General features: G+C 45.5%; 1 protein-coding gene across 1 annotated transcript; it reads left to right on the top strand.

Annotated features, from left to right (window-relative positions):
* Nucleotides 1-237: 237 nt before the first annotated feature.
* CLN5 (CLN5 intracellular trafficking protein) lies at nt 238-25,240 on the top strand. The gene is made up of 4 exons (XM_040425341.1): nt 238-507; nt 11,754-11,928; nt 22,448-22,673; nt 23,918-25,240. The coding sequence occupies exons 1-4, from the start codon at nt 398-400 to the stop codon at nt 24,409-24,411; spliced, it is 1,005 nt and encodes a 334-aa protein (XP_040281275.1). The 5' UTR covers nt 238-397; the 3' UTR covers nt 24,412-25,240.
* Nucleotides 25,241-25,328: the final 88 nt, after the last annotated feature.

Raw genomic sequence — 25,328 nt, 5'->3', positions numbered from 1 at the left:
AGGACTGGCAGCAGGGGGAGCTGGAGAGTTTTCTGGCTGTGTCCCGCTACATAGGGCGCTATCACGGCTTTGAATCATGTGACGATCACATGACCTTGCGTCGCGTGGCAGTGACGTCATCAGGAGCTCTCTGCAGGTTCCCTGAATGCTTTTCGGCCATGTTTGATCCTGGCGGGATGACTTCTTGATAAATAAAGCTGCAGCGTACACGTCTATGTCTGGTCCCGCTGTGTTGCTGGTGCTTCTATATTAAACTGTTGAAGCTCGTGCAGGAGCAGGCAGGGTGTGAATGTAAGGCAGGCCGCAGACTATCTGTGTGCGCGCGTCTTCCTGGTCATATGATAGAGCAGTGTGGTGAGGAAGGAGCAGCGAGCATTACACGGGGCTCGGTGTTGGCATGGGTCGCTGCGTTCAGACCAAGCCGCAGCGGGCGGCAGCGGTACTGCTGTGGACGGGGCTGTTAGTGTGCGGCACCGCTGGAGAGCGGCAGTGGCCGGTGCCGTACAGGTACGTGAAGCCCTTCATCACCTTATGCCTCTGTTTTGGAGAACTTTTAACCCCTTAAAGAAAACCTGTTACTATGTTTGGGGGCACTAGTCCACCAGTATGCCCTGGTGCAGCTCAGGCCCCTTATTGTTAGTGTCTGTTCACATGTCTGATGTTGATGCGGTTATAATCCGCTGGATATTCTATTATCCCAGTGGTTTCTGCTGTGGTTGTTCGCTTTGAGATGCCGCAGACCTGCTTGTGGCTGAGCGCCATTGGAATGGACACCCGCAGCCGCGTCTGTTCGGACAGCATGCCAAGAAGGTCACTGCGGTCCTGACTTTAAACCTCCGGCCCATGTACTGCAGTTCTGCCTCCACCTGAGAACAGTGCTAGGCAGACACCACACAACCGCCTACCTACCAAATTTTGCCGCAGTGCCCACCACAATTTTCCATCCTCCAAAGTCCTTTAAAAATGTGATGTGAACGCGGCGTTATAGAGTTACTGCAAAATTCAGCGACAGGAGCATCTTTAGAAAGCTGGACCCCAGCTGCATAAGGACATGCTGATCATTTAGTGGCCCCGAACCAAGTGATTTCTTTTAAAGGGGTTGCTTGTCAAGGGTCGGACTGGGAACTTAAAGGGAAAAAAAACCTAAAAGTGGCCTCATGTTGTAGGAGAGTCCAAAGTGGCAGAAGGTTGGGCAACACAAGTCGGCGGGGCCAGCAGTGCCGCACGGTTGGCCAGGTGCTTAAGCATCAGATCATTATGTACCTGGACAGCGGCCGTGAGGAGGACTCTGGCGGCCCCCTGGGAAATTTCCCTGTAGGGTCTATGTCCTGTCCACACCTGCCACATGAGAACAGGGACCCATGCTCTCCATTCAGCTACTGCTGATGACCCCACAGAGCTGAATGGATCGGCAGCACCCATGCATGACCGCCACTCCATTAGAATGGGAAAGAGCGGGGGCTCAAACTTCCACTGGTCAGACACTTATCCCCTATCCAATTTCAGGCACACATCTGCTAGACAACCCCTTTAAGGATCCTGAGTTTTTTTTTATTATTCTGTTGACATTTCCATCTAAAGGCTTGTTTTTAACCTATTACCTTCAGGGTGAGGGCCTCTTCACTCCAAGGCCAGGACTCCTTGGCAATAAATAACTAACGCACTTGCGTCTCCTATATCCTAATGTGAGCACATGAAACAAAAGGTGTACGCATGATTTCATGTGATCACAATACATTTCGGAGCTCTGTTAACCCCTCCCGGACCCTTCCTTTTTTTTTTTTTTTGGTTTTTTATTCTCGACCTTCCCAGAGTCATAACTTATTTATTTTTCCATTCACATAGCCATATGAGGGCTTTTTTTTTTTTTTTTTGCGGGACATTTTTTTTTATGGCACCTTTAGTGGTTGTAGTGGAAAGCTGGAAAAAAATTTGGAAAAACTTTTTTTCTTTTTTTTTACATTTTTTATGTTCTTCGCCATATGTGATGAAGTCACAGTGTGATTTAAAATTTTGTACAGGTCTTTACAAAGAAGGCAGCATTCAACTCGTCTTCCGTCAGACGTATACTTCAGGACTCCAGAGTTTTGCTGACTGTAGGCAATTACCTATTAACTCCCATTGTAAAAGAATGCATACTGTAACATATACAAGCCTGACGGGGGCCAAAAGGACACTCTTGGCTTCTGTGAGGTAAGTGGAGCCCTATGGATATGTTTAAGGCTACTTTCACACTCGCGTTTTGTGCGGATCCGTCTGGTATCTGCACAGACGGATCCGCACGAATAATGCAAACGCTGGTATCCGTTAATAACAGATCCGTTCGCATTATTCATAAAAAAAAAGTCTAAGTAAAAACGTCTTGACTTACATTTATAGTCAATGGGGTACGGATCCGTTTTCAATTGCAGATTTTGTGTCAGTGAAAAACGGATCTGTCCCCATTGACTTACATTGTAAGGCTAGACGGATCCATTTGGCTCTGCATAGTCAGACGGTCACCAAAACGCTGCAAGCTGTGTTTTCGTGACCGCCTAAAAAAACGCAACGGAGACCAAACGCAGCCAAATTGATGCATTCTGAACTCATCCTTATCCATTCAGAATGCATTGGGGCTAAACTGATCCGTTTTGGGCCGCTTGTGAGAGCCCTGAAACGGATCTCACAAGCGGACCCAGAAACGCCAGTGTGAAAGTAGCCTAACGCGTATGCAGCAAATGTAGGGCTCAGACACAATGTGAACAGAGATGTAAAGCTGCATTGTTTATTACATGTACTTTTCTGTGCTTATTGCATGGGAGTTTGCGGTGTGTTCATGTGAGAATGCATCACAAGACATTGCATGTCATAAGTGGTCAAGAAAGCCTACCTTATGGGGAGGGGGTTCCTAGTATAGGACCCCACTTCTTCATATATCTGTATGCCCTGCAGTGTACATGCTGGGTAGAGCACCCTGAACTAGGGGTGGGCGATATGCGATATAAATTTAAGCCACGATATGGATTTTCGCCGGACCGCGATATGATCGCGCTCTCGGCGCGCACCATGTTCTCCTGAGCCGGCACAGTGGAGAAGGAGGGAGTCCCTCCCTCCCCACTGTGCGCGGCTGCTGCTGAACACCAATGAGGACAGAGGAGGAGGGGAGGGACTGTGGCCACTGCGCCACCAATGAATGTGCCGGCCATATCCCACAGGGTCCCCCTCCTCCCCCCCATCATTGGTGGCAGTGGGCAGTTCCGATCGGAGTCCCAGCAGTGTAATGCTGGGGCTCCGATCGGTTACCATGGCAGCCAGGAGTCACGCTACTGAAGTCCTGGCTGCCATGGTATGTTAGTGAGCAGCATTATACTCACGTGCGCCGTGGCCGCCGGTCGCTCCTTCTTCTGTCTGTGCGGCGCAGACCTATGAGAAGGAGCGACCGGCGGCCACGGCGCATGTGAGTATAATGCTGCTCACTAACATACCATGGCAGCCAGGACTTCAGTAGCGTGACTCCTGGCTGCCATGGTAACCGATCGGAGCCCCAGCATTACACTGGGGGGGAGGTTTGAGTTACCAGAGGGGGCTGATAAGAGGGAGAGGATGGTGGGGCACATGAGAGGTTGATCAGAGGCGGGGGGGGTGGAACATGAGAGGCTGGGGGGTGGATCAGAGGCTGGGGGGCACATGAGAGGCTGGCTGCCATGGTCAGCTCCCTGCTGTTGTGTGCACAAAGCACAGGGCAGCAGGGAGAGTGTGAAGTCCTATTTACCCTAATAGAGCTCTATTACGGTGAATATGACAAGGGCTCTAGCCCTTAAGTAGGCTAATAGTTATTAAATAAAAAGTAAAAAAAAAAAAGTTTAAACACCACCCCCCCCCCCCCCCAAATATAGAAAACAATATATTGTGATATATATCGCATATCGCACATGCTTAAAATTATCTCGCAGTATAGATTTTAGGCCATATCGCCCATCCCTACCCTGAACCACTTTGGTTGTGGAGTCCCAGCTGGCCCTATCTGTTGACATTTCAGAAGATGTGCTTCACCTGTCCAAACCATGCAACCAAAATACTTCATGACTAGTAAATTTGAGTCAAAATATTTCATTTTTATTTATAATAAAAATACCAAATTTTTTGAGAAAAATTAGCAAATCTCGATTTCTCTACTTTTAAAATGAATAGTAATACCTCCAGAAATAGTTATTACTTTACATTCCCCATATGTCTACTTCATGTTTGGATCATTTTTGAATTGACATTTTATTTTTTTTGGGGACGTTAGAACGCTTAGAAGTTTAGAAACAACCTTAAAATTTTTAAGGAAATTTGCAAAACCCGATTTTCTAAGTACCAGTTCAGTTATGAAGTCACTTTGTGGGGCTTACATATTAGAAACCACCCATAAATCGCCCCATTTTAGAAACTACACCCCTCAAGCTATTCAAAACTGAGTTTACAAATGCAAAGTTCTAAACTGACACTAACTGAAATTTATATATATACACTCGCCTAAAGAATTATTAGGAACACCTGTTCTATTTCTCATTAATGCAATTATCTAGTCAACCAATCACATGGCAGTTGCTTCAATGCATTTAGGGGGGTGGTCCTGGTCAAGACAATCTCCTGAACTCCAAACTGAATGTCAGAATGGGAAAGAAAGGTGATTTAAGCAATTTTGAGCGTGGCATGGTTGTTGGTGCCAGACGGGCTGGTCTGAGTATTTCACAATCTGCTCAGTTACTGGGATTTTCACGCACAACCATTTCTAGGGTTTACAAAGAATGGTGTGAAAAGGGAAAAACATCCAGTATGCGGCAGTCCTGTGGGCAAAAATGCCTTGTGGATGCTAGAGGCCAGAGGAGAATGGGACGACTGATTCAAGCTGATAGAAGAGCAACGTTGACTGAAATAACCACTCGTTACAACCGAGGTATGCAGCAAAGCATTTGTGAAGCCACAACACGCACAACCTTGAGGCGGATGGGCTACAACAGCAGAAGACCCCACCGGGTACCACTCATCTCCACTACAAATAGGAAAAAGAGGCTACAATTTGCACGAGCTCACCAAAATTGGACTGTTGAAGACTGGAAAAATGTTGCCTGGTCTGTTGAGTCTCGATTTCTGTTGATACATTCCAATGGTAGAGTCCGAATTTGGCGTAAACAGAATGAGAACATGTATCCATCCTCTGATGGCTACTTCCAGCAGGATAATGCACCATGTCACAAAGCTCGAATCATTTCAAATTGGTTTCTTGAACATGACAATGAGTTCACTGTACTAAAATGGCCCCCACAGTCACCAGATCTCAACCCAATAGAGCATCTTTGGGATGTGGTGGAACAGGAGCTTCGTGCCCTGGATGTGCATCCCTCAAATCTCCATCAACTGCAAGATGCTATCCTATCAATATGGGCCAACATTTCTAAAGAATGCTATCAGCACCTTGTTGAATCAATGCCACGTAGAATTAAGGCAGTTCTGAAGGCAAAAGGGGGTCCAACACTGTATTAGTATGGTGTTCCTAATAATTCTTTAGGTGAGTGTGTGTGTGTGTGTGTGTATATATGTGTGTGTGTATATATATATATATATATATATATCTATATATATATATATATATATATCAGGGCTTGACAAATTTCCTTGGAATCTAGGAGCCAGCTAAAAAAGTTAGGAGCCAGGCGGAGCCGCATCATAAAGCCCCTAGTAGGTGCCCCCCCCCCCACTTCTCCATAGAGCCCCCCCAATAATGCTGTATACCATGTTACATATACTGCCGCTCTATCCCCGGACCCTATTGACTATAATGGGGACGGGGGTGGAGCTGCGGCGCAGCATGGCAGTTCGCGGTAAGAGGCCGCCGGACTAAAAAGTTGGACATGCAGGACTTTTAGTCCGGCGGCCTTTCACCATGCACTGCCGTGCTGCGCCAGAGCTCTGCCCCTATTATAGTCAATGGGGACAGAGCTGCGGTCCGGCGAAACAGCGGAAGGACGGATCCGACAGGGTGAACAGCCTGCCGCATCCATCCTGCCGCAAGTGTGAAAGTAGCCTTAGTTCTATAGCTACTGAATGAGACAGAAGAAGGGATGCCTTTAACATATAGATCTCCTTGAGAAGCCAATTTGATCCTAAAGGGTTAATTCAAACTGTAATCTAAACTGTGTCCTGTCACTTCTCTCATCTCTCTGCTCCTGTCCCTAATCTTATCACTACTGCAAAAGCATCAGCGACAGCCTCAGTGTAACCTGTTCTAGAGTCTGACTGACGGTTCTTTTAACTCAAAGAATCGAATGAGTCACTAACTGAGTCGGATCTTTAGATTCTGTGACTCATTCGATTCTTTGTTACTTAGGGCTCTTTCACACCTGCGTTATTGTCTTCCGGCATAGAGTTCCGTCGTCGGGGCTCTATGCCGGAAGAATCCTGATCAGGATTATCCTAATGCATTCTGAATGGAGAGAAATCCGTTCAGGATGCATCAGGATGTCTTCAGTTCCGGTACGGAACGTTTGTTGGCCGGAGAAAATACCGCAGCATGCTGCGCTTTTTGCTCCGGCCAAAAATCCGGAACACTTGCCGCAAGGCCGGATCCGGAATTAATGCCCATTGGAAGGCATTGATCCGGATCCGGCCTTAAGCTAAACGTCGTTTCGGCGCATTGCCGGAGCCGACATTTAGCTTTTTCAGAGTGGTTACCATGGCTGCCGGGACGCTAAAGTCCTGACAGCCATGGTAAGTGTAGCGGGGAGCGGGGGAGCAGTGTACTTACCGTCCGTGCGGCTCCCCGGGCGCTCCAGAGTGACGTCAGGGCGCCCCAAGCGCATGGATCACGTGATCACATGGATCACGTCATCCATGCGCATGGGGCGCTCTGACGTCACTCTGGAGCGCCCCGGGAGCCGCACGGACTGTAAGTATACCGCTCCCCCGCTCCCCGCTCCTACTATGGCAACCAGGACTTTAATAGCGTCCTGGGTGCCATAGTAACACTGAAAGCATTTGGAAGACGGTTCCGTCTTCAAATGCTTTCAGTACACTTGCGTTTTTCCGGATCCGGAGTGTAATTCCGGCAAGTGGAGTACACGCCGGATCCGGACAACGCAAGTGTGAAAGAGGCCTTAGACTCCCTGTACTTGTGTCAGTGACTCAGAGCTGCTAGTGCTTGCCTTGCCTCAGCTCTGATTGGTTGGTGGGCGGGGAGGGGAGGGGCTGGCAGAAGCAGCTTCACTCTAGGATCAGATTACACTCCTCCCGAGCCCCTCCCCTCCCTGCTGCCAGCGTCTCTGCTATTGTGTGCTGTGACAGAGCTGTTTCACACGGTACTGCCTCCGGACAGAACGGCAGCTCCGCACCCATCGCCCCGGGCACCTTTGAAAACGGGCTGACAAATACCCAAGCGCCAGGACTAAATTCCTGGTCGACCTGGCGTCTGGGATTTGTCGAGCCCTGATATATATATATATATATATATATATATATATATATATATATATATATATATATATATATATATACACACACAAACACTACTGATTGTGCGTGCAAAAACTAGTATAAAAATTCACTACAGTGAACAATGGCTAATAATTAACTTATAATAAATATATATATATATTAGTACAGACCAAGAGTTTGGACACACCTTCTCATTCAAAGAGTTTTCTTTATTTTCATGACTATGAAGGCATCAAAACTATGAATTAACACATGTGGAATTATATACATAACAAACAAGTGTGAAACAACTGAAAATATGTCATATTCTAGGTTCTTCAAAGTAGCCACCTTTTGCTTTGATTACTGCTTTGCACACTCTTGGCATTCTCTTGATGAGCTTCAAGAGGTAGTCCCCTGAAATGGTTTTCACTTCACAGGTGTGCCCTGTCAGGTTTAATAAGTGGGGTTAGGACCATCAGTGGCGTTGAGGAGAAGTCAGGTGGATACACAGCTGATAGTCCTACTGAATAGACTGTTAGAATTTGTATTTGCAGCTAAGTAAAGAAAAACGAGTGGCCAGCATTACTTTAAGAAATGAAGGTCAGTCAGTCAGCCGAAAAATTGGGAAAACTTTGAAAGTAAGGGCTATTTGACCATGAAGGAGAGTGATGGGGTGCTGCGCCAGATGACCTGGCCTCCACAGTAACCGGACCTGAACCCAATCGAGATGGTTTGGGGTGAGCTGGACTGCAGAGTGAAGGCAAAAGGGCCAACAAGTGCTAAGCATCTCTGGGAACTCCTTCAAGACTGTTGGAAGACCATTTCAAGGGACTACCTCTTGAAGCTCATCAAGAGAATGCCAAGAGTCTGCAAAGCAGTAATCAAAGCAAAAGGTGGCTACTTTGAAGAACCTAGAATATGACATATTTTCAGTTGTTTCACACTTGTTTGTTATGTATATAATTCCACATGTGTTAATTCATAGTTTTGATGCCTTTTATAGTGTGTCCAAAGAAAACTCTTTAAATGAGAAGGTGTGTCCAAACTTTCGGTCTGTACTGTGTGTATGTATATATGTATGTATGTATATATACTCTTATATATTCTTTTTGAACACGGACGTGAAAAAAAAAAAAAAAAAGCGCAAAGAATAATCCCCAGGTGCTGATCAGACAGGTATGCACTGAACAGCACTTGCCGGTCACAGCTCACACGCAGAAAAAGTGGTACAGAGCTGGAAAATTGTAAAAAAAAAAAAAAAAAAAGCGCACGGACCAAATGGCGTCCATAAAAAAAGAACGGGGTGGGGGCGGCGGGAAGGGACAGGTATGGAGGGTCGTTTAGGGATCTGGAACAGCTGCAAATAAAAAAAATAAAATCAGTGCAGCAATTCCTTTTTTTCTTCTTCCTTCAGCAGGAAAATTTGAAATCCGTGTCAATGCACCACAAGTCCCAGCAAGCCAACAAGCAGCACAGAAAAGCACAGAACCTCTCTGCATGCAGTCACCAGCTAGAATGGCTGCATGCAGACAGGTTCAGGCCTTTCCTGTGCAGCTATAGCGCTGCCATTGGCTGGAGCGTTGTTCCAGCCAATCGCAGCGCTGGCAGGGGACGCCAAACATTGGTGTCCTCTGCCTCACATCGGAGGAAACAGGTGAAGACCGATTCAGCACCGGTCACCCCCACCCGCCCCGCAGCTCCATACTGCTCCGGTGCTGCGATGTGCCGGCCTTCATTGACTGGCCAATTGCAGCGCTTGGAGCTTCAGGGGGGTGGTGCTGCACCATCCTGCCTTTATCTGTCATGGATGCCTGCCGGTAAGAGCAGCAATGGTGCCCCGATTACCCCCTGCGATTCCCTCCCAGCACCCGGCGGACCTTGTGCCGTACATGTACGTCGCTGGTCCTTAAGTCACATCCAGCTGTGACGTACATGTACGGCAAGGGTCCTTAAGGGGTTAAAACCACTTGCTGTTTTGCTGCATGTCACACTACCACTATGAGTACTTGCAACCTTACTACTGTTTCAGTTTAACAATGATTATTGATTTTAGTCTTTTTTTTTTTTTCTTGCTCTCCAATGGTCCAATGGAAAATGAATGGCGCAGCCTTGTACATGCTTGGCTTGTCACTCCAGGAAACGGAAAGCAGGACCCTCATACTCTGGTTTGGTGGGGGTGCCAGTAGCTGGTCCGCCACTGATCAGTTAGTTATTCCCTGTCCTGTGGATAGGAGTCACTTTAACCTCTAAAGTATTATTTTAGTGTTAAGGCCCCAGGATTTTAGTTTTTTTTGTTGTTGCATACAGGCAGTTATATTTTTTTGTGGCACAGTTTGGAGGTACAGTACATGTCACTTGGTTAACTTTTATTAAAGGGTTATTCCAGTTATATAAATTTATAATAACTATTAGATCCGTTGGGTTCCTACCACCGGGACCCCCTCTTTTAGAAGAACGTTGAGTCCCCTGTAATGGACGGAGCGGCTTGTTGGAAATGTGTGCTGCTGCTCCAGGGGATTTCTGTTGGAGTACCAGAGCAAGCCCCCCAGCCATTACAGCAGTCAGTGTTGGGCTATAACTTTTCTTAGGAAAAACAGCTCAAATACAGCTTTGTCAACAGAAAAATAAAGTTATAGCTTTAGAAATTTCTCAGTGGAAGAATTACTTGGCTCTAAAGGCCTTAAATAGACCACTTCTTAAAGGGGTTTTCCAGGCTCCTGATATAGATGACCTATAGGATAGGTTATCAATATCTGATCAGTGGATGTCCGGCATCCTTCCCCCATTCATTTGTATCCTGCAGCCTCTGGTGCTGGGTTTAGCGCTTTGAATGGAGCTGGAAGTGGAGCTTCATTCAAAGTGTAGTGGCCATGCCAGGTTACTGCAGCTCATCTATCCTCTGGATAGATCATCAGCATCTGATTGGCGGGGGTCTGACACCCGGGACCCCTGCTGATCAGCTGTTTGAGAAGGCAGCGGCGCTGGCAGTAGCGCCGCGGTCTTCTCACTGTTTACCACTGGCCCAGTGACGTCACGACTAGTATCACTGGCCTGGGGGCGGCTAAGCTCCATTCAAGTGAACAGAACTTAGCCCTGCCCAGGCCAGTGATACTAGTTGTGACGTCACTGGGCCTGAGGGAACCGAGAGAAGGCCGCGGTGCGCCTGGAGCACCGCTGCCTTCTCAAACAGCTGATCGGCAGGGGTGTCGGACCCCCGCCGATCAGATGCTGATGATCTATCCAGAGGATAGATCATCATTTTAAAAGAACTGCTGAACCCCTTTAAAGAGGACCTTTCACCAAAAAATGCAATACAGTCTGAAAGCACCATGTTATAGAGCAGAAGGAGCAGATTGATGTATATTTTTGTGAGAAAAGATTCAGTAAAACCTGTAATTTCTACATTTACATCTCTGCTTTTTCTACCATCTGTTAACAGCGTCAGTGCAGGTGGGAGGAGCTATCAGTGATTGATAGCATTGGGTGTATTTAGTGTACATACAGAGACAGACACCTCCCTCCTGTACCGATAACACTTTACAGGACTGCAGATGTAAATGGATAAATTACAAGTTTTACTGAATCTTTTCCCACACATGCATTAATCTGCTCAGGTTCTCCTGCTCTAGAACATGGTGCTTTCAGATTGTATTGCATTTTTTGGTGACAGGTTCTCTTTAAAGGCAACCTGTCACATTGAATGTGGCTTCTGAACTGTAGGCAGCATGTTACAGAGCAAGAGGAGCTGAGCAGATTGATATATAGCAGGGATGGCCAGCCTGCGGCTCTCCAGCTGTTGTAAAACTATGATTTTTCCCCCCATGCCCTGCTGTAGGATGATAGCTGTAGGCAGTCTAGGCATGCTGGGACTCCCAGGCTATGAGCTGTGCGCTACGATTGGCCAGCGCTGCAGCAAGGGACAACCCTAATACAAAAACTCTGCCCCGTACAAAAGAGGGAGCTGCACACACCGGAGCCTATACCGGGCGAACCGAGCGGCGCCCAGACATACTAGTAAGTGCAGGGGGACCCCTGGGCGCCGCTCTGCCCACTGATATAGTTAGTTTTTAGTTTTTAAACTACTGAAAGGTCCTCTTTAAGGAATAATATACTCACTACTAGAATTTATTACAAACATTAGGAGTCACCTCAAAGTGACCAATGACGTATGTGAAGACTCTCAGTCTGAGGCCTTTTGTTTTAATGTGACTGTAAAGCTTCTTGTTATAGTATCCAGGGGGCGTTATCCTGTCCACTGTTTTTGAGAATGTACAGTTAGACTGTATGGAGTAGATTGCTTTTGTTTTTATTTCCAGGCGTTTTGACCATCGGCCAATGTCTGATCCATACTGTCAAGCCCAATACACGTTTTGCCCTACTGGGTATGCAGATGGATTTATTCCCCTTATGAAGAATGAAGATGTCATCGAGGTTTTCCGACTACAGGCACCTGTGTGGGAATTCAAATATGGCGATATGCTTGGACACTTTGTATGTATGATTTTATAGTGTTATTATTATTATTATCTATTTTAAAGTGCTATTAATTCCATGGTGCTATACATTAAAGGGGTTGTCTCAACTCAGACAATGGGGGCATATCGCTAGGATCCACCGCTGGGACCCGCCGCTATATCGGGAACAAAGCTCCACAAAGTGGTGGCTGGAGGACTCCGGTCCGGCCACCACCAAACGCTCTCCCCATTAAAAGGGAATGGAAGCGCACCGCGTATGACTGACCACTGCTCCCATTCATTTCTATTGGCGGCCACATAGAAAGTGAATGGAGGGCGGCTACGCATGCGCAGGCTCCTTTCTTGATATAGGTGCACGATTGAAAGAATCAAAATTACAGAAGCTTGTCATTTTCAAGTAATCTTGACATCATTACAACAAGTAGAGAACTAAAGCCACCTAACATGATAGAAAAAGGAAGGGGCGCCACCGTCTCCTAGGCGGGCTTAATCAGTTCGGTTTGCCAGCACATCAGAGAATGGGTTAGAGTGGCCAAATATTAATAGAGAGCGATGTATGACGCACGTTAGAAATAAAAGTGGGAGTTTGACCGGATGTGAGAGCTAAGAAACAGAGGGTGCAGGGCAGGAGTCATAGAGAAGTCCCCTGTGTCGGGACCAAGGTGACCATATACGAGAAAGAAAGCTAGGTGTGACCTTGATTCCCAGGAAGAAATTTCTTCAAATCTGGAGATCTGGTCCATCTCGTTTAGCCAATGTAGAGTTGAGGGAACATCTCTATGCAATGGGTTTAGAAGTCTAGCAGCTGCTAGCATGTGGTTAGAAAGCCGTATAGTTTTCCCATTTACATCTGAGGGCTACAGCAAGAGCAGAGCTATAGACTTTGCTGGTGGTCTTAAAGATCTATTGCCAAAAAGAATTGATTGTCTCGCAGTCCCACCAAATGTGTAGGAAAGGGCCCCTCATGCTCTAACATCGCCAGCAATTTGCATCTGCTGTGTCGTGTCGTACATTTGACTCAACTTAAGTGGTGTTAAATACCACATGGAGAGGATTTTGTAAGAGTTCTCTTGCATCTTCACACATCTAGAAATATGTTTGTGATTGCGTAAAAGTGATATAATTTGGGAGGGTGAGAATTTGGTTTGTAATTCTCTTTCCCACTCTCTGATGAAGTAAGGAATGGACGGGTTCTCTAAAGGGACGGAATGTTTGTTTATGGTAGAGATTAACTTGGATGGGGGTTTTGCTTGGACACATAGCCACTCGAACCAGGAAAGGGGTCATTGCTCTACACTTGAAAATTAGATAAAGGCGAATATCTTCACACGAGTATTTGTACTGTTTATCTTCTAAGAAGGAATGATTAATAGATCTGGTATTTAAGAAGCCAAAAGAAAGGTGCCCTCCCGGTCCAGCAGCTTGGCTGGATAGTTGTCTGCTTTCTTGAATGAGAGGTGGACTTTTCCTGACCTAAATTCAGCTGAGGAAAAACTCTGAGTGTTACTAATGGGGAGGGCAATTTGGAGCATAGATCAGTAATGTGATTGTGCTTCCAAACCTTCATTGTAGCGGTTGGAAGTGTCCCAAATGAAGATGGCTGCAATATATTAGGAGATTGTGTAAGTATTAGGTGTCTTAGGGGTATTTTGATTAGACCCTCTTCCAGATGAACCTAATCCTTGTGAGTGGGGCATCTGAAACCAGTCTATGATCCTGCTCAAATGAATTGCCCGATAAGTCTTATGTATTGAAGGGAATCCGTTCACACCTTTGTGAGGGGGGAATTGGAGAGTTTTGCGTGATATACGAGGTTTGACTTTGTCCCATATGTAGATGGACCAAATTCTCTCGAACTGTTGGAATACCTTCTTTGGTAGAGAGATTGGAAGGACCTCGAGGAGGTAGCTTTTGGTATGATCATGGAATTTAGTATATATTTTTTCTGCCAATCCATGAGAGGAATGCAGGTAACCAGGAATGTATAATGGATAGTAAAGATGTAAGTAGAGGTTTGTAGTTAAGGCCGAACAGCTGATTTACTTTTGCCGATATTTTAATCCATAGAAATTTGATAAAGTTATCAGGCCATTCAAAGGAGGAGTTGTTTTTTATTTGTTGTATACGTTCAGGGGCAATTGTAATATTAAGCTTGTGATTTGCTGATGTTCAATTTGAAATTAGAAATTTCACTAAACATCTTCAAAAGTGAGTCTAATTTTGAGACAGCTATTTCAGGGTTTGAGATTAGTAAGAGGAGGTAGTCAGCGTAGGCTGCTATTTTACCCGGCGCCTCCACAACGGCATTCCCAGGAGGGTGTCCCCGCCTCCAGGACAGGAAACAACGAGGAAGCACAGGATTTAAGGAGCCTCCTCCCCTTACCTTACCAGTCGTTGTTTCCTGTCCTCGGACGTGCGTGGAAGCCACTTCTGGGATTATCCAGGAATTTATCTACCGCACCAGCCTGGTCTTTTCCCTGTGATTTAGGAGGGCTGGTGCAGGGATTGGGGGCTCCAGGGACGCATTGTCTCCCTTCCTCGATCCTGCGGAGTAAGTCCTAATCTCAGGCATCCCCAGGCTTGCGAGTCCGCCGGAACTCGCGCGGGATAGGGCGTTGTGACGTCACCGGAACGAGATCTCCTTGGGCAAGAGATTCTCGCGGGAAAACGGCTCCTGCGTGCGGCGGGAAATTTAAAAGGAAGCTCACATTCATCACCGCCGCCGTTCTGCAGAGATGCCTTCCAGCGACAGAGAGTCGTCAAAGCGCTCCGGTGATCCCGCTGTTTCGGCCCTAAGCCCGGTAAGCCTCCTCCCTGGGGGAGTCATCCCTATGCTTTTATGTTTCCACATAGATATATAGGGTTAAGGAGTCCTGTACCTCTCCTCCCCCTACACGCTGGGTGTCTGTAATGTTATATACTTACCCCTCATCACCCTTACTCTGGGTCCCTCCTTTATCCTATACAAAGTTTGTTTTATTCCCTTTAGGACAGTGAGTCCAGAAAGCTTAAAACCAAAGGGGATTCGGGGCGCAAAAAGTGTGGTGGTTGCCGTAAAGGCTTGGTGTCGGATCCAAAAAAGACCCTTTGCCCCAGATGTATTGAGAAAGTCATCTCAGAAGAATCTCCTTCCTTTGTGGAGTCCATGCGAACCCTCATTAGAGAAGAAATTAAGGCTGCAGCTGATTCCAGACAATTGGCGCTTTCCCCTGGGCCTTCCCGTTCCCTAAATCTGGAAATATCAGACCAAGTGGATCTGGATGAAGGGGAGTTACTTGATGATCAGGTCTCCTTATCCTCTGAGGAGGCTGCAGGGAGGCCTATGTGCTTTCCCGAAGAAACACAATCCCTACTAAAAGATATCAAATCTACCCTTAATTTGGAAGATGTAAAAGAGACTCAGTCCCTTCACGATCAGATTTTTCAGGGGTTGGGGGAAAAAAAGAAGAGATCCTTCCCCATCCACGATAATATAAAAGCCCTTATTTCCAGGGAATGGAGGGATCCTGATAAAAGGTGGACTGTATCAGCCGCCTTCAAGCGCAAATACCCTTTTTCAGAGTCTGACTCTGATTTGTGGGATAAAACTCCCAAAATAGATGCTCCGGTGGCCCGTATTTCAAAAAATGCGAAAATCTGTTAAGGAAATCCTGGGAGACAAATACTGCGATGTTGCGCCCCAGCATAGCGTCCACTTGTACGGCCAGAACCCTCTCAGTGTGGCTAGATCAGCTAGAAAGCAATCTGTTAGGGGGTACGTCCAGGGAAGAAATCTTGAACTCCCTTCCCACCTTAAAGAGAGCATCTAATTTTCTAGCGGATGCCTCGGCCGACTTGGTTAAACTCTCTGCAAAAAGCAGTGCTTTAGCCAATGCGACCCGTAGGGCAGTATGGCTCCGTTCCTGGACGGGGGACGCAGGATCTAAGAACCGCCTATGCTCCATCCCATGTGAGGGAGATAGGTTATTTGGCTCCGCTCTTGACGATATTCTGGAGAAGGCCTCCGACAGAAAAAAAGGGTTCCCATCTGATAATCGTTACTATCAACAGAGGCGTTCCTTTCAAAATCAGAAGAGGTCAAGAGCGGATCAAAGTAAAAGGGACGGATCAAAAAGATGGCAACCTTCTAGAGGTAGAGGAAGGGGATACCTTTTTAAGCCAGAGGCCTCTACCCGCCCTACCCAGTGACATGCTGATCCAGGTAGGAGGCAGACTAAAACAATTCTCCTCCGCCTGGCAAGAAATTTATGCCTCCCCTTGGGTCACTTGTACCATAAGAGAAGGCCTAAAGCTAGAATTTGTTTCCCCACCCCCAAAACATTTTTTTCTCAACCAAATACAGCAGCCCGACAAACAGGCGTCCCTAGAGTCAGCGATAACTACGTTACTCCTCAAAGGAGTCCTCATCCCTGTACCAGAAGAACAACACGGCGAAGGATTCTATTCCCCTATATTTTTGATAAAAAAAACAAACGGCTCCTTTCGCCTAATAATAAATTTAAAGTCCTTAAACAAGTCCATCATTTACAAGAGATTCAAAATGGAGACCATAAAATCTACCACACAGATCCTTCCACAGGACTGCTTTATGGCCACTGTCGACCTTCAGGACGCTTATTACCACGTCCCAATATACCATAGTCATCAGCGTTTTCTAAGGATTGCAATTTATTATCTAGGAAAGCTGTCCCATTTTCAGTTCACAGCCCTTCCTTTCGGCCTATCCTCTGCTCCCAGAGTTTTTTCAAAAATAATGTCAGAAGTCACAAAATTTCTTCACCTTCAGGGGGTACAGATCTGTCCATACCTGGACGACTTTCTGGTGTTTGCGGAGTCGCGCCAACTTCTACAGTCACGCCTCAAGCAAATCCGGGACTGTCTTACAGATCTAGGGTGGATAATAAATCCAAAAAAATCAGACCTTATCCCCAATCAGGAAAAGGTATTTTTAGGGGTGCTGTTGGACTCAAGGCATCTAATGTCTTTCCTTCCTCAGGACAAACAATCTCACTTAATCCAAACAGTGTCTCATTTTTCCACCAGGGATCGGTCCTCGATAAGAGACATCATGGCTGTACTAGGGCTGCTAACGGCCACAATCCCGTCAGTAAGGTGGGCCCAAAGTCACACAAGAGCCCTTCAGGCCTTTCTCCTATCCTCATGGGACGGAAAGAACTCGTCTCTAGACAGAAAAATTCACGTTCCCAGACAGGTAAAACAGTCACTAACCTGGTGGAGAATAAAGGGAAACCTGAGCGTAGGGGTTCACTGGCGCCCAAAAGATGTTATGGTCATTACAACAGACGCCAGCAACTCAGGTCATTCCTCAGGATCAGTGGTTCAAGGATCCTGGGAAAAAAACATGCAGGACGCCTCCTCAAATTTAAAGGAATTGTCAGCTGTCCACAGAGTTCTCCTTTCCCTTTTCAAAACTACCTCCCCAAAGAACGTAAAAATATTGACGGACAACACTACAGTGGTGGCGTACGTAAACAAACAAGGGGGAACCAGAAGTCGCTCACTGGCGGAAGTGTCAAAAAACATTTTCTGTTGGGCAGAAAGAAACCTTCTGTCCCTTTCGGCGGTACATATCAAGGGGGAAAAGAACGTGGTGGCCGATTATCTCAGTCGACATCTCATAAGAGAAACCGAATGGTCCCTAAATCACCACGTTTTCATCCAGATCTGCCAGATGTGGGGGACCCCAGTATTAGATCTATTTGCCACCAAAAGCAACAGGCAGGTCACAAAATTCTGTTCCCTCTCGCAAAAAGATCATCCGGTATGGCTAGACGCCCTCTCCCGGCCATGGCCAAAACAGCTCCTTTATGCCTTCCCTCCATTCAGTCTCATTCCCAGAGTCCTGGTAAAAACTCAGGAAGAGAGGGTCCGTGTAATTATGGTGGCCCCCTTCTGGCCGAAAAGGGCTTGGTTTCCACTCCTGCTCAAACTATCAGCCGGAGTTTATTGGACACTGCCGTCAAACCCAGACCTACTCCACCAGGGACCAATAAATCATCCCAGTGTAAAGCAACTCAGTTTGACGGCCTGGAATCTGAACGCCTCCTGCTAAAACGGAAAGGCCTGTCAGATGCGGTTATTTCCACGATGCTAAAAAGCAGAAAACCCATAACTTCCCGGATCTACTTGAGAACCTGGAATGCCTTCTTGTCCTTTTTGGGTAGTGTGGATTTTCCTGATGTTCCTCAGGTCCTCCAGTTCCTGCAAGCTGGGTTGGAAAAAGGCCTCCGCCCGTCAACTCTAAAAGTACAGATCTCCGCGCTCAGCGCCTTCTTGGACGTAAAACTGACAGATTCCCCTCTGATCAAACGTTTTTTGAAGGGGGCAGTAAGAACTTCCTTCTTCCCCCGTCCGGTGGTTCCTCCCTGGGACTTGGGCCTAGTTCTGTCTGTTCTCACTACTCCTCCGTTTGAGCCAATTGATAATATCCCTCTAAGGCTCCTCACCATGAAGACGGTTTTTTTAGTTGCCATAACCTCTGCCAGAAGAGTTGGGGAAATTCAAGCATTTTCTTGCAAGCCTCCCTATCTTACAATTCTGGATGATCGTATAATCCTCAGACACTGTCCTGCCTTTCTCCCAAAGGTGGTATCCAGATTTCATCGGGAACAGGAAGTCTCCCTACCTTCGTTTTTTCAGTCTCCATCTACTGACTTGGAGGGAACTCTTCATAATCTGGACGTCAGGAGATCAGTCCTTTCTTACCTACAAGCCACTAAGCCGCTAAGAAAATCGGACCGCCTCTTTCTGCAATTTCAGGGCCCTAATAAGGGGCAAGCGGCTAGCAAATCAACCATAGCTAGATGGATTAGGAACGTAATATCCTCTGCCTACGTTACCAAGAACTGTCAGCCACCAGAGGTATTGAGGGCTCATTCTACAAGGGCAGTGGCCTCATCCTGGGCAGAGACGAAAGCGGTCCCTCTGGAAAAAATCTGCAAGGCCGCCACATGGGCTAACCCTATGACTTTTTTCAGGCACTATAAGCTAGATGTAGTAAGGGATCAGGACTTGTCCTTTGGTCGTAAAGTTCTATCTACTATAACCGCCCCCTGATATTTGATTACTCTGTTAGTCCTCCTGGGAATGTCGTTGTGGAGGCGCCGGGGAAAAGGGTAAATTACTCTTACCGGTAATTGGATTTTCCAATAGCCTCCACAACGGCACTGGTTTCCCTCCCAAATTTTGAATGTAGACGAATGATGTAATTTGTTTACTATAATATATAATTTTTTCTGCATCACTTCTGTGTCCTCTCTTATTGACTGGTAAGGTAAGGGGAGGAGGCTCCTTAAATCCTGTGCTTCCTCGTTGTTTCCTGTCCTGGAGGCGGGGACACCCTCCTGGGAATGCCGTTGTGGAGGCTATTGGAAAATCCAATTACCGGTAAGAGTAATTTACCCTTTTGTATTCCCTATCTCAGTGGACCAGGCCCTGGATATCTTTATTTTGATGTATGGACTGTAACAGGGTCCCCATGGCCTTAATAAACAGGGGGGAAGATGGCAACCCTGTTCCGTTGTTTATTAGATCTTTTTCGGTAAGGGTGCCATTGATTTTAATATATGCATTGGGGTTTTTGTACATAGTCATGATGGCTTGAATGAAGTGTACCAGGATGCCGAATTTTGGCTAGGGTGTTTTCCATGTATGGCCAGGAGACCCTCTCAAAGGCCTTCTCTGCGTCGGTTCCTAATCATAATAATAAAGGCCAATGATATTTCTGGAAGAAAGAGCGTTAATTATTTTATAGACGTTGTCCCTACCTTCTCTACCTTAGACAAACCCTGTTTGGTCTGGGTGAACAAAATTTGGGAGTAAAGCCTGTGATCTAGGTGCAAGGATTTTTGCATATAGTTTCACATATATTTTGCATATAGTTTTTATCAAATGTTATATCGATACAGGCAGGATTAGAATGAGAGATAAGCAGATAACTGCAGTAAAGTGATCTGTACAGACTAAGAAGTGGTGCCTATTAGCCTTAGTGGCCAGTGCGAAAACTTTTAGTAGAGAAGGGGAAAAGCTGCTTGACATCTGGAAGTTATCCCTTTATTATTACTGCAGTACAATTCCATGAACCTGATATTAATTGGACCCGACGATTGATGGATTATTGACGAGTCATAGAACAATGTATGAAAATTATTTGTAAGGGTAGAGAGCCTTGAAGAAAGCAAAATGCTAATACACAATTTGCAGCTATCCCTTTTTTTTGTTTTATCACTGAAGTTACCTAAGTGGTGATCTCTTCTTAGTTTTCCACTTGTGAAATCTATGATACACCGCCTGTTCAAAAAAAAAGTCGCCACCTGGATTTAACTAAGCAAATAGTTATGAGCCTCCTATTGGATAATTACTGAATGGGCGATTATCTTTCAGCTGGCAATAAGTTATTTAACCCCAAGAGTTGCTTCTCATTTCTTAAACAACTATGTCGAAAGACACATCTCGTGGTCGTGGAAAAGATGTTAGTCTGTTTGAGAAGGGTCAACTCATTGGCATGCATCAAGCAGAGAAAACATCTAAGAAGATTGCAGAAACTTGGGTTAAGAACTGTTCAACGCATTATTAAAAACTGGAAGGATAGTGGGGACCCATCATATTCGAGGAAGAAATGTGGCGGGAAAAAAATGCTGAATGATCGTGATCGGCGATTACCTAAACGTTTGGTGATAATCAAATCGAAGAAAAACAACAGTAGAACTCGGGTCTATGTTTAATAGTAAAAGTAAGAGCATTTCCACATGCACAATGCGAAGGGAACTCAAGAGATTGGGACTGAACAGCTGAGTAGCCGTAGGAAAACCACTAATCAGTGAGGCAAACCAGAAAAAAGGCTTCAATTTGCTATGGAGCCTAAATATTGGACTCTGGAGCAATGGAAGAAGGTGATGTGGTCTGATGAGTTAGGATTTACCCTGTTCCAGAGTGATGGGCGCATCAGGGTAAGAAGAGAGGCAGATGAAGTGATGCACCCATCATGCCTAGTGCCTACTGTACAAGCCTGTGGGGGCAGTGCTATGATCTGGGGTTGCTGCAGTTGGTCAGGTCTAGGTTCAGCAACAGTATGTGCTCCAAGAATGAGGTCAGATGACTACCTGAACATACTGAAGGACCAGGTTATTCCATCAATGGATTTGTTCTTCCCTGATGGCACGGGCATATTCCAAGATGACCGTGCCAGGATTCATCAGCCTCAAATTGTGAAAGAGTGGTTCAGGGACCATGAGACATCATTTCCACACATTGATTGGCCACCACAGAGTCCAGACCTTAACCCCATTGAGAATAATTTTTATTTAATTTTTTTTGGTGGCTGTTTTAGAAATTCGCTTGCAACAGTGGCGAGTTTTTTTTTTTTTTTTGTTTGTTTTTGACAGGCAGTGTATATTGCAGCATGCTGTGTGTTGGCTTATCGGATCCTGGTACAGCTGCTTCCAACTCCACACTGCTCATCTTCATTGCGCCTGGACTCAATGGCACAAGAGGACATTTGAAACACTCTGCTTGGACTCTGTACCTAGCGTGTACACCAGATACACTTCCCAGTGTATTCACCAGTGCATCCATAGACTACTATTATTCAAAGACTACTTTTAGCGTACATTTGGCTGGTAATTGATGGCGAACCTTTTTATTCCAAACAGTATTAGAAACTATAGTCCTGACTCCTTACGACTAGATCCATAGACGACTGCACAATATACATTTTTCTTACAATGGAAGTCAGTGGCTTAGTTCACACATACATGCCAAGCACAGTGTGAACACAGCCTAAGTCATCTTTGGTGATGTTTGTCATTTGGCAATACTGGAATGCATTTTTTGCAGCTTGGTATGTCTTGTGAGCCATGGATTCTTTATAGGCCTCATGCACACAGCCGTTTTGGTCCGCATCCAAGCTGCAGTTTTTTGCGGCTCGGATGCGGACCCATTCACTTCAATGGGGCCACAAAAGATGCGGACAGCACTCTGTGTGCTGTCCGCATCCGTTGCTCCGTTCCGTGGCCCTGCAAAAAAAATAGAACATGTTCTATTCTTGTCCGTTTTGCGGACAAGAATAGGCATTTCTACAATGGGCCGCCCGTTCCGTTCCGCAAATTGCGGAAGGCACACGGGCGGATTCTGTTTTTTGCGGATCTGCGGTTTGCGGACCACAAAAAATGGAACGGTCGTGTGCATGAGGCCATAGCCAGATGAGACCCTGGTAATGGGGTCAGTGTTTTAAAAGACTGAGGTGGTTTTTAGGGTCAGATGTCTGTATTAAAGATTGTCCATGTTGCGCCTGAAACACACGGATGATTTTATTATAGTGATGTCCATGTAGGACCCAGATCTGATCACCATCGGTACCACGTGTCTCCAGACCAAAGTAGTGCATGCCCTACATAAAAATGGAGATGTGAATAGCACCTTGTAATTCTATAGGTCCATGTGCGGTCACATATACTAGTACTAAGTTCTAATGAAACATTTCTGTTTTTTGTTGTTGTGTTTTTTTTTTCTTGCAGAAAATAATGCATGACGCCATTGGTTTCCGAAGCACATTAACTGGAAAGAATTACACAGCGGAATGGTATGAACTCTTCCAGCTGGGTAACTGCACCTTCCCGCATCTCAGGCCTGGCATGTCACAGCCATTCTGGTGCAATCAGGGAGCAGCGTGTTTCTTTGAAGGAATCGATGATCAGCACTGGAAAAGTAACGGGACTTTAGCATCAGTAGCAACAATATCAGGTAATGGAGGTGGAAGGTTCACTGCAACATGGCGTTAGGGGCTTAATAGGACTGGCATATTTATATGATCATGATTTTTACAGTCCTCCATATAATTAGTGTTGTAAATACAGAATGGTTGTCGTAAAGGGCATGCATGGCATGATTTCTTTATAAGGCTCCATTCAAGCCATCCACATCAGATCCACTAACAATCCACATTTTTCTTTCTTTATTTTACATATTCCGCAGCGCCTTACAGACGTTATTATCACTTACTGTCCACAGTCTTAATTCTCTATCAGAATCGAGCCAGAATTAATGTTTTTTTGGTTTATCCTGCCTTCTAAAAAAAAATTAGCAAAAGGCCATAATCCCACAAAAAATAAACCGTAAACGTATGGCTTCAAAATATGGAGACACAAAGACATTTTTAAAACATTTTGTTGTGCAAAAGAAGTAACATAAACAAACCTATAAATATTTGGTATATTTTGCCATAATCCTATCAGCTCGCAGAATAAAGGTAATGTTATTTATGCTGCGAAGTGAATGGCTCAAAATAAAAAGCAAAAAAGAGGAACAGCAGAATTTGTTTTTCCATTCCTCCAAGAAAGAGTTAATAAATGTTAATGTTATATGTACCCCAAAATGGTGTAGTTTAAAATGACACCTCATGCTGCAATAATAGTCTCCACTCACTAATTCAAAAAGTCTGTTGGAATCAGAAAATGAGAAATGATAATAAATACTTTGACCTTAAAGGGTTTGTCTGGCCTATGAGCCAACAATCCCTATGGTCCTAATGTGTGCCACTTAAAAAAAAAAAAAAAAAAAAAAAAAAAAAAAACGTGGTCCTGCTGTGCTGCTTTAAGTACTTGTGGCGTCGTTCCCAGCCACTTCCACCCTCAGGAAATGGCTTGGTCCTGTGACTGCTTCATCCAGTCATAGGCCTCAGCAGTCACTTGTGCTTGAATGATACACCTCTGCTGAGATGAATCTCTCAAGCAGATGTAACTGACTACTGAGGCCAGTGGTTGACCTCTTTGGTCAGAGATCCAAGCCACTTCCTCCACTTCCTGATCTTGAAGGGACTAGAAACAGACAAGAACGGGGGACCTTGGACAAGTGAGTGCATATTTTTTTTTTCTATGGGGTACACGTTAGGACCATAGGGGCTGTTGGCTCCTAGGCCAGAGAACCATTTTAAGGCCCTTTAAGGGGTTAAAAAAAAAAAATCATTATTTACTTTTTGTTTCCTTTAGGCTCCATTTTTAATCAGTTGGCAAAATGGATACGAGAGGATAACAACACTGGCATTTATTATGAGACTTGGACTGTGCAGGGATCTTTGGAACCAAACTCATCTGTGTGGTTTGATTCCTATGACTGCAGCAAGTTTGTGCTCCGAACTTACGAAAAGCTTTTTCAGCTTGGTGCCACGTTTAAGAGAAATATACCAACCAACTATACTCGCCTATTCTTGTTCAGTGGAGAACCTGTGTATCTAGGGAATGAAAGCTCAATCTTTGGTCCACAGGGAAATAAGTCATTGGCTTCCGATATTCAAAAATTTTACTTCCCTTACAGATCCCATCAATCCTTTACACAACTTCTCCTGAGTATTCTAGATATATATGGGAAGGTCATTTTAAACAAGACATTTTATCTGTATTATAACTTTGAATACTGGTATTTACCAATGAAGCCTCCTTATGTGAAGATAACGTATGAGGAAATTCCCCTACCCTCCAGATAACGTGCTGACAAGCTTGTACCTTCAGAAATTGCATAGCTTCAGTAATGTGGACTGAACTTTATTCATGCCACCTTAGCTCTTACTGCAGTAAGTTGATCTCTATAAAGAACACAATGAAAATTATATATCCGAACTACCACCAGAAAAAAGTGGAGGAGCTGCCATTTTTATGCCCTATTTTCAAACGTGTCTCTAAACAACAAAGAAAAAAATTAGAGTTTCTGCATATTTCCTCCCTGGAGCCACCTGAGTGGAAGACCATAAAAGGGCCATGTAACAATAGAGAGGCGGTGTATGATACATATACAAACCTCCTGTGACCAGCTTAAGAGTAGCTACATCTACCAACTGGTCTTCACCCAGACAGAAAGTCAAGTGGTTGCTACGTAAGTTTAAGAGACTTTGTCTCCCACTCTGATATGTCCTTGCTTCACTCCATTTTCTGCTCCTGCTCAGCTTAGCATGAAATTACTGGGATTGCCGCCCAGCCGATGAGGCAGGTCATCACTACAGGCAGGGATTGACTGAATGGCATTAATCGCTATTTCCTGCCATGTGGAGGCAGGGGCTGGAAGTGGAGTGCAGTGACCCCAGAAGCCATCAGAACAGAAGCAGCGGGATATCGGTGAGGTGAGTATGGCCTCTTTCAGATGAGCGAGTTCCACGCATCTGACTCGCAATGCGAGTATGCGGCAGCTCCCGCCCTGACCTCCCAGCACTGACCGGGTCGCATAGCATTATATTGATTTATGATGCTATGTAACCCTTAGGCCCCTTGAAGACGAGCGTTCCTACCGCAGCGAGTCCGCAACGCAGCTCCTGGCCTGAACTCCCAGCGCTGCCGGGGGTCACATAGCATCATAGATCAATATAATGCTATGTAACCCTTACAGTTCTGGAATGTATTGGATAACACT

This window comes from Bufo bufo, chromosome 3 (genome assembly GCF_905171765.1).
Source record: "Bufo bufo chromosome 3, aBufBuf1.1, whole genome shotgun sequence".
Classification (NCBI taxonomy): domain Eukaryota; kingdom Metazoa; phylum Chordata; class Amphibia; order Anura; family Bufonidae; genus Bufo; species Bufo bufo.
Note: the sequence above shows the minus strand (reverse complement) of the source record. Positions and strands in the feature narration are given on the sequence as shown.

Bases quoted from the DNA above. Each gene is read 5' to 3' on its own strand.
- CLN5 (XM_040425341.1), top strand. From the start codon at position 398: ATGGGTCGCTGCGTTCAGACCAAGCCGCAGCGGGCGGCAGCGGTACTG. The intron at 11,929-22,447 runs GTATGTATGATT...TTTTTCTTGCAG, and splicing joins GCGATATGCTTGGACACTTT to AAAATAATGCATGACGCCAT. The intron at 22,674-23,917 runs GTAATGGAGGTG...TGTTTCCTTTAG, and splicing joins ATCAGTAGCAACAATATCAG to GCTCCATTTTTAATCAGTTG.